Source organism: Stegostoma tigrinum, chromosome 13, assembly GCF_030684315.1.
Source record: "Stegostoma tigrinum isolate sSteTig4 chromosome 13, sSteTig4.hap1, whole genome shotgun sequence".
Taxonomy (NCBI): domain Eukaryota; kingdom Metazoa; phylum Chordata; class Chondrichthyes; order Orectolobiformes; family Stegostomatidae; genus Stegostoma; species Stegostoma tigrinum.
Genome location: NC_081366.1, coordinates 53594309 through 53604056, shown reverse-complemented (window position 1 = coordinate 53604056; position 9748 = coordinate 53594309). Strand labels below are relative to the sequence as shown.

Below are 9748 nucleotides of genomic sequence, written 5' to 3'. Positions count from 1 at the left end.
CTCGATGTCACTGTTAGGGGCTACTGTTGCTCATAAAGGTTTCTAAAATGTCAAGTATCTCAACTGTTAAGAGTGAGTTATGAATAAAACAATCAACTAAATTTTCACAAAAGTAGTGATATTAAAAACGAAAAGCAAGAAACCTGCTTTACTTATACTCCAATACATAAGTAAAGATGTGGCCCTTTAAATGATCAGCGGAATCCTACTCAATACGGATTCATAGTTACTTTCATATCATCAATCAAAATTTGCTGTATGGTTTAAAGGAGCAGTTTGGTACATTTTAAACCTACTAAATTATAGGACGATTGGACTTGCACAATCTGGTTAAAAAAACCCACAAGAAATCGACGTGTAAAAGAACTCATACTTTAGCTTAAACCGTTAAAGCGCACCTCGGATAGAACAAGCTTGTTGCTTGCTGCGTAAAAATAAACATGGGAGGTGGGCAAGAAGTGATAGAGGTTTAAAGGGAGCTGTGGGAAAAGATTCCGAAATGAATTCTGCGTGTAACAATGATAATTCCACTGGGCTCTGAAGGCATCATTTGGCCCGAGCAACCCTGAAAATATCAGACTTTGAGAAAGCCTCGGCGATTTAACAATTATAAACAAATACCCGAACCCGGCTGGAGTGTCAGTCTTCCCCGCATTTGCATCATTGGAAATCAAGTCATCCTTTCGCTTTAACAGTCATTTATTTGGCATGATACACATTTATCGAGGAATATATTTAAATATGTATCGAAAATGTTGTCCACCACCAAAAACAGAAATTTGTTCCGTAACTTCTGTTTCTAAATATGTAAATATTCGGAAAGTAAAGAGTATTACCATAGTTGTGGCAACGAGGCTTACAATAAAACTTGAACTTAAATGCGTTGAGCAAATAATTGTCATTCTGATTTACATAGTGCAATATGGCAAAATAATCAATTGCAATCAAAATATGCGCCGTAAAACTCGGATTATGTGACTAAAAATGTATGAGGATGAGAAGCAGGCTAGGGGATCTTTAAACGACTGCCCTACTCGACCCTGATTCGTAAGTTACTTCTCGAGTGAGATTTAATAGATGATCTATGGGTCGTCTCTGTTTTTTTTAGAAATCTATATATCACTCCTCCTACAGCCTTGAAACGATTAAAAACATTATCACCAGAGTCCTATCTCGTTGCTGTCTAGTGGACAATAAATAGAACCAGACATGTATGTATAGCAACAGTGGCGAAATTCGCTATAAAAAGGGGTTCCGTGCGCTCATCCACATTACAGTCACCTGAAAAGCACCTGTAAACAAACTGTACCAGGGCTCCAATAGGACGAGATTAACTCACTGTAACCCACCGTTTTGAATATATTAGGCGCAATTACAGATCCCATCTGTATTTTACATTTACCTTTATTTTGTAACTGTTAACAGAATGAACATTTTAAATCTTATTCTTTCTGTTCCACGGACCGTGCAACGTGCGCACACGTCCGCACACCAGTTTATAAGCACTAAATATGAATATACTTTTGTTTTGTAACTGTGATTCCCTAGAACCTTTCCTTGTGCTCTTAAATAATTAACGTCGTTTTGAAAAAAAAGTGTGACATGCTGCCATTAAGTCGCTTTACTGTACTAATGAACGCTGTATCGGAATGCATTTAACGGCATGCATTTAACATACAGGATGTTCATTTCAAACCCTACTGGCAAACTGGTGGTTTTACAAGCGGTTACGCTGTGTTCGTTTTTTTTCCTCGCTCGCTTTCTTTTCCCATCCTTGGTTTCAAAGCTGGGGACAGGCTCTGGAATCAGCTCTGCCCGGGGGTTTGGGGCGTGTTTCGGCGGGGGCGGGTCGCTCCTGGAGCCGGCCAAACTTTCCACCGCGTTGCCCAGGGGAGATCGCCTTTGATGTCGCCGATCCTGGCGCCTACAAACAACCTCAGTTGTCTGACTGTTCACCCCGCTGACTAATCGTGACAGACTGTTTATCCACGCAATTAGCAAGGCAGACAGTTCTCAGAACAGGTGGCTTCAGGCACAAAGAACCAAGCATTGCATCCACTCCTACCCCACGTTTAGGGCTTTCCCCCCACCAAACGTTATATTTCTCGGGGGTCACTTTTCATTTGCTCTCGTCCGTCCTTATTTTTTCCCCTGGGGGAGGGAGGAAATGGGGGAGCTTGGAAAGTGACGGCTGTCTTCTCTTTTCACTTAATTAGCTGCATGTTTACAACGAGATTAGAGCCCCGCAGCTATCACTAACCCATCCCAGCGAGTGGCCCATCTGATTAAAGGCTTTTACTTCAAACCATCATTTACTGCTATTGGCACTGCCAGCAACCAATCCGCTCGTAAGGGCTTCAGCACCTCCCGGACATAAGTCTCTGATTGGTGGAAAGTTTCGCGCCCCCCCCCCCCCGTAAAGTTTTGCAACCTTTACTACAGTCCCATGCCATTCTGACCCTTTAGTTGTGGAAGTTGCTTAGTTTGGTAAAGGATCACTTTCTCCAGCGTCGAAATTGTTGTTTTTTTTTCATGTCTTTTTATTGTTCTTCATGATGGCTTCGCCACAAGGTTTAACTCTGAAGGATAACAGCGTTTCTGACCCGGAGGTCCAAAGGGCTGCGGAAACTGCTCTAAGCGAACATAAAGTGCCAGTGTCGAGCCTCCCGTTCAGTGTTGAAGCGTTGATGTCCGATCGGAAGCCGCACCGAGGCATCCTCCCTCCTTTGGATGGGGCAGGCGGCAGCACATCGCAGAAGCTCCCCTCCAAATCGGTGGCCAGGGAGTCGCAAAGTCCCATCGACTCTCCCTGCCCACTGGAAGGTTTTATAAAAACTTACGACAGCTCGCCAGTGAAATCCGAAAACTGCATGGAGGATGAATGTGTGCCGTGGGCGAAAAATTCCAGTTACTCGCCTCCTCCAAACAGTGAGTTTGTTTCTATCTATTTTCTTTGCCTGATCCACGCCGTCAGCCCATTAATTTCACTTGTAAATGTTTTCGGCACGTGTGATGCTTTATAAATCAGGGGTAAGAGACCCCTTGGTTCCACTCTCGAGGTGAGGGCTACTCTCACTGACACTGCGATTCAGCATATTAGGAAACTAACGGCGCAGTTGCTCACGTCTTGTGACTTTCTCTAACTTGGGGGGGTCTACGAACTGTATACCTTGCTTTTCAAATGTTCGGGCTGCCGACTCCTGTAACTAAACTCGTTGACAGTCAAATCAGCTTTTGAAAGGGCAGGCAACGTTAACGTATTGAGGTACACTCCTAACTTCGACAGTGCTATAACAAGCAATTCGCTGTTGGTGACTGTGTTTTAACACTTGGTGGGAAACCTGTCCACTTTCGCCAAAACGTAGTACATATCTAATGAAACCAGCCACAGTTCAGCTCTGCACTTGTCAGGTTTAAAACAAAATCTCGGCAATGCTTTTCTATGAAATATTTCAAAGAACATTACGGGTAGAAAGTATTGAAGGATAATTGTTACTGTTGATAGTATTTGTTCAAATAAAGTATGCTATCCGTTTTATAAAATCCACTGTGGATATAAAGTATTGATCAGTCCTTCATTCGTTTTTACTAGGACATTTGAGCCCCACTTCTTGCACTCTGAGAAAGCACAAAACCAACAGGAAACCCAGGACGCCCTTCACCACCTCGCAGCTCCTGGCTCTGGAGCGCAAATTCCGGCAGAAACAGTACCTGTCCATCGCGGAGAGAGCAGAGTTTTCCAGCTCCCTCAACCTCACAGAAACCCAGGTTAAAATCTGGTTTCAAAATCGCAGGGCCAAAGCAAAGAGACTGCAAGAGGCCGAACTGGAAAAGTTCAAAATGGCAGCGAAGCCTATGCTACCCCCGGGGTTGAGTCTGACTTTTCCTATGAATTCCCCAATGCACGGAGCTTCACTTTATGGACACACTTATCCTTTCCACAGACCTGTGCTCCCAGTCCCCCCTGTAGGACTTTATGCCACTCCTATCGGATACAGCATGTACCATTTATCTTGAAAAAAAAATCATAGAAGACTCCAAAACTTTCAAATATATTTGAAACGATGCCAGCGCTTTTAACATTTGTTTTGATCGCTGTCCCTTTGAAAGGGATATTATGTACTATTTTATATATATGGAGATTTATTATTTCTTATACCTTATATTTGTGAATAAATTAAAATAATTGTTGAATATTACGTGATACTGGTCAATTTAGTTTTCATTATTGAATTGCTGGCACCGAAATCAAACGTAAGTGAATCTGAAAATAAACACATGGGAACAATGCATTACAAACGTATCTATCGAAAGCTGATTGCTGTTTTAACATACTTACCTAACTGGAATGGAAACAATTCTTTCCAGGTGAATCATCTGGGCGGCTTCACTCGTTGGAACATTAAGAGAAATGTTTACCATTTTGTACAGAATAGCAGTTTAGAAATCTAGTTTATTAAATATTTCACGTCTTTTCTAATCTCATTCTCTAGTACTCTACGTAAAATACACGACAAACTTCGAGTCATTTTTCTTGCTTGACCAGCTAAAGCTACAATTATATATTAGCTGTTGTCACGTTGAAAATGCCATTTCCCCTCCTTGACTTCCACGTTTGAAGATGATAGAGTGCATGATTTACATTTCAAAGTTGTCTTGATTCAATGTGAATCGAATCTGACTAGATTAATGAAACCGATAGCTAACAACATAATGAAAACCTGATGAGATCACATCTTGGATACTGTTCCATATCCTAAGTGGACATGCATAACACTCTTGAACTTGTGATTTCGACCTCTACACCATTTTCCTCGAATAAAACATTTCAGCCAGTTAAAGTAAATACATACTTTGAAAAGAAAATCACCACGTACACGTCGTTTTACATGTGCTGTGACCTCAGGTGAGTCAATTGTGTATTTTTTAAAAATGTGCAACAGATTCCAATTCTTTCTGCAATATGAGACTTCTTCCACACAATACGTCAACAGTGATAAAACTTCTAATTTCTCATTAATGAACTAAACACAAAAATTAGGATGATTTTTGTAGTGTTTTATTTCTGGTAGTCAGGTTTTACTATAGTGCAAATCCAAACAATCAATGCAGCTCGCCTATTTGAATACTCAAGCCATTCTTTTGGAGTTTACAATGCTTTATTACAAGCAATTGTATTTTTTATGGGGACTATGAATACAATTTATATGCTGGAACAAAACACAAAAAAAATGCCAAATAGCACTGTTGAATTCAGGGCTTTGTTTAAAAATACTTGGTGTGCAGTTGAGGTACACCCATATGCAGTTTATAAGAATATTCTTATGTTCATTTTGGCATGTTTGGCTAATTAGGTTAGCTTATAATGTGGATAGTTTAGCAAAGGAGTAGAAATACCTTCACAAACAGCATTAGAAGGAGGGTCATGCCTGCTTTGGACAACACTAATCAAATGAATAATGCATTAATGTGGTTAGAAAAGCTTCTAAATTAACTTCATCTTAAAATCGTCAAAAAAGACTGACGATAATAGAAATAAAGCAAAAGCGTTTGTTGTGATAATTATAATTATTCAAATATCAAAGCTCTTTGATGGTAAACTAATAAGAAAATATGTTTTGCAAAGTGATATAAACAACACCCGGTGCCATCTGTCAGTGGAGTGGATTTCCTTTGAAGTCACACCTCATAATTTAGAAAATTGAGAAAATAATTTTAGTTTGCACAGGGAGCGTGGAATTGCATGAGAAAAGGAATGCTATTATTTTATTCGAGCTGATTGCCTTGGCTCCACTGTGGCTGTAGCTGGGGGCAAAGTAGAGCACCATACAGACATACTTTATTAGGTTCCTGTAACTCTTGAAAGGCCTTTTTATGCTTTCTTTGATTTTGTCTATTGCTTTAAGAGGGTTCTACTCTATAATTACTGTGTAATATGAAAAGCATTATTTTAACTTTGCACCATTCCACAGGCAACACACCAATTAAGAATATTTAATCACTGGGACTGAGCAAATACAAGGAAAGAGAATTCTGGTTTAAACCCAGTTTTCACGGTGGATGCACTAATTAATACAGTGTCTGCCACTCCTGTGGATTTTTAATATTAAAAGACGATAGGGCGGAAGGTATTTCGAGGCAAACTCCTGCCGAAGTTTTTTTTAACATGATTTGATTCATGCTGGTGGAACTCTCCTGGAGCCCTGTGTTTAAGCGTTTCTTTTGATGTAGCAGTTCTATTTAAGAATGTGTTCGCGGTTATCAATCATGCCAGTTGCCTCTTTAAAGACTGCCTTAATCTGATTTAATTGCTCATCTAGCGCCGGTGCCCCCGCAGGCTAGAGCCGCCTTGCTCAATTACACCCAAATGCCAAGCAATCAATAAATAAGTAATGACAACAAGTTTGAGGATTAGGTGGCTCTGAGGAATCGAACTGGAAAAGATTACAAGAGGTGGGGGGCGGGGGTAAGTCACGTTAGCGACACTCTTAATGATTAAACAGAGACAACAGTTGACAACCTTTGCGAGTCGTTTTGGCCCTCCAGCCCTGCATTGTCTTGTTTCATGGTTACACTGTCACTAACACAGTACAATACAGCAACCCAATACAGTGTCCCACCTTCATTCATTTGCACATAGTTGAATTCCAATCTATTGGCAAACTATTAAGCAATGCGCCAGGCTTTTCTGCATTTATGACACACTGCGCCGAGATCTTAGCAACAAGCTTCCCGAGAGAGCAGCGACTCCACAGATTTAAATGAAATGTGCATTAATATCTTTTCACCGAAATACCGCCGAGACGAAACAATGACGAAGATTCAATCATATGAAACAATGTCCTTTCAGTTTGCTTGGTTGTACAGGATAGTCTCTGGAAAGAAGGCCTGAACTTTTAATAGCAACAGATTCATCATCATTCCTCTCATCAATCTGATGTCGTTTTCATTTCTAAAAAAATACTTTCCAGCTGAGATGAGTTTGCCTAGTAAAACAGAACCGAACTGATCTCATTAGAGCTTGATGTTTTTGTTTCTGTCTTCTTGAAACCTCCCGGTTTATTTACCAGGAAACATTATTGCGCTCAGAAATGTCAGTCAGTATCAATCACGCAATGCAACCTTATACTCTGCTGGTTTGTTTACCGTATGATCTGTTAATCAGTGCTTGATTGCTTAATTCATGAGACATAGCTTGATAAATAATGATTGAATTATACTAATTTTGCAATGCAGATTTCGCATTGAAACTCTCTGGCGCCGGATGCCCTTCGTAACATTTGAAGGGAGTTCCCCACTGAGATTTTTCTTAATTACCCTCTCCACCTTGCTTCCTGTTTTATGCATAGCTCCCGTAATAACACGCTAGTATAATATCGTTGACACTAGATACCATTTAGCTAAATATTACAGCCTATCCATCTTTCTCCGCATTTTAATTGTCAACATCCTATTAACGCTGTACTCGAACCTCGTAATATTACAGTGTCTGCTCTATACAATGTGCAGAAAGAGCTTTGAAAGTTCACTCACTTGCAGGCCCCGTTATTTAAGAACCTATGATCATTTTCTAGCTCAACAATTATTGTTTTCTGTATTCGCCGGATTTAAAACAAAATCTCGGTTGGAGTTCAATGCTTCTCTGCCTCACCCCTTTCCCCCAAGCAAAAAGTAAAATAATTTATAATTGATGTTTCATAGCATTCCAAGGGAAAGACAAAAAAGGGAAAATCTGGCGTAAATTGTTTTTCTGACTCTCACTGAGCTGGTTCTCTAACAAAGGAAAATCCGAGGTACCATTTGTTATGAAAGTGTGCAGCAGCACCCGAGAGCACTTCCAGACACATTGCAAAAATTATTTTTATTCCCCCTCGTGCGGATCAAGAGATTTCCCGGGTGACGATCACTGTGAAAAATTGCGATAGTTCTGCCCGCTCTGGCCCATCGATCTCTCAGCCTCCAATGTCGCTCCACAGGTCGCAGTCTTGATGCAAGCTATTCGGCTCCACGAGAGAACAGGTCGAATCGATAATAAGTCTCGTTTTTGTTGTTAAATATCTCGCATAAACATGAAAGTTAAAGCCACCGCCATGAGCTTAAGGGTCGCAGTTAAGATTGCATCTGGTGTTTGAAACTTTCCGTTCCAACTAGCAGAATATTTCGCGTTCAAGTTGATTCAAAATATTTCTCATTCACTTGGTTTGGATTATCTCCACAGTCAACCTGAGAAAATACAGGAGTTGACAACCACAACCTCACTGCTGCAAAAATACATCGGAATCACGTTGTACGACCGGATCCGTAACATTATTCCATAAATATTTTATCTGCTCCAGCAAATCAATAATCTAATTATCACAAGGCAAAACCTTTGTTAGACAGCTGCATTTTCTGCAGCTTCCTCAAGTGGTATTTCGAAATTGTTCATTGTCCAGCATTTGTGATAGAAAATTATTTGTACATATCCTTTTCCTCACTCCTTTGCAAGTAATCGGGTTTAATAATGTCAACAGCGTCACTCTCTTCATGTTGTAGCTTAACCATTCAACGAATTCAACATTCCGTTTAAAATGTACAATAATTTTGATTTTATTTTCGATTTTTCCAGCTCAACTAATTTGTCAGTTGACATTAGGTTGTTATAAAGTCAAATACAGTAGTCATAGTTTATTAAATGACCAGCCAGTATATTGTATATCGAAGATTCACGGATTAAACAAGTTTGCGGCTAGAGCTTCAGTCCCAAACCAAACAAGACTCAGGAGTAGATAAACATACCATTAAATTTCGATCACCCCATTACTGTTAAATGATTACCTTTTAAAATCATTTTGTAGGAATGTGTGTGCGTGTAATTATCCTAATTAATTACTCAGAATAAATCATCACAGTTGCTTGTGGCACAACGTTGAATACCGTTTCCTTGCCAACTAAAGGAAATGAACTTGTCTTAATGAAAATTAAAATGTTTAATTAACATTCCTTCACAGCCGACCCCGGCAATACATTATTCCTGCACTTGTCATCTGTTCCTAGCCGAGGAAAAAAAAACTGCTCAGACAATGAGGCATTTATAATAAAGTTTTAACCTTACTTCTGATGAGGGGTCGATGCATCAACAAATAAACGATTTTTGAATTTCCGTTCTTAAAGCATGAATTCTCGGACCAGCATTTACACAGGCCAGCAATGCGATCTCTCGGGTGAAGATAAAACAATGCAATAAAGGGGATCTTCTAAATGCAATTTCTCCAGGCAACATCGGAAAAATAAATCAACGGGGCACAGTTTGCAAAAGGAATGTGATTGCCGCTCAGAACATAAAAAATATTTATACTATTAATAATATTTCAAAAACCTGCCGCTGGTAGTGATTTTACTTTACTAATAATAAACCTGTTAATGAAGACGGGAAACTGGTCTTGACACAAAAAACACAAATCTTGAAAGAAGCAGTGAGTCCTAGTTGTGTGATGACACTGTCGATACTCCAGCCCACATTTAGTTCTGAAATATGCGAATTTGCTGTTTTAGAGCAGGGACTAAAGCCAAGTTTAAATGTCTTTTTCATGATACTTTTTATTCGCTTTTGACAATTTTAGTTGGCTGCCCGATTGCTTTCACTGTAAAGAAAGATGCCTTCATAAAGGCAGCTTGGCATTTGATCAGAAATGGAGATCATTGATGTCTATTCAGACCTTGAAGACATAACAGGAACCTTTCCGAACAATCCAGAGAAAAAAAATCG

The 9748-nt window shown here is 39.8% G+C and overlaps 1 protein-coding gene across 1 annotated transcript; it reads left to right on the top strand.

The window, feature by feature from the left end:
• The first annotated feature begins 2471 nt into the window (after nt 1-2471).
• On the top strand, nt 2472-4165 carry msx2b (muscle segment homeobox 2b). Its single transcript, XM_048543599.1, has 2 exons — nt 2472-2928; nt 3593-4165. The coding sequence occupies exons 1-2, from the start codon at nt 2553-2555 to the stop codon at nt 4015-4017; spliced, it is 801 nt and encodes a 266-aa protein (XP_048399556.1). The 5' UTR covers nt 2472-2552; the 3' UTR covers nt 4018-4165.
• Nucleotides 4166-9748: the final 5583 nt, after the last annotated feature.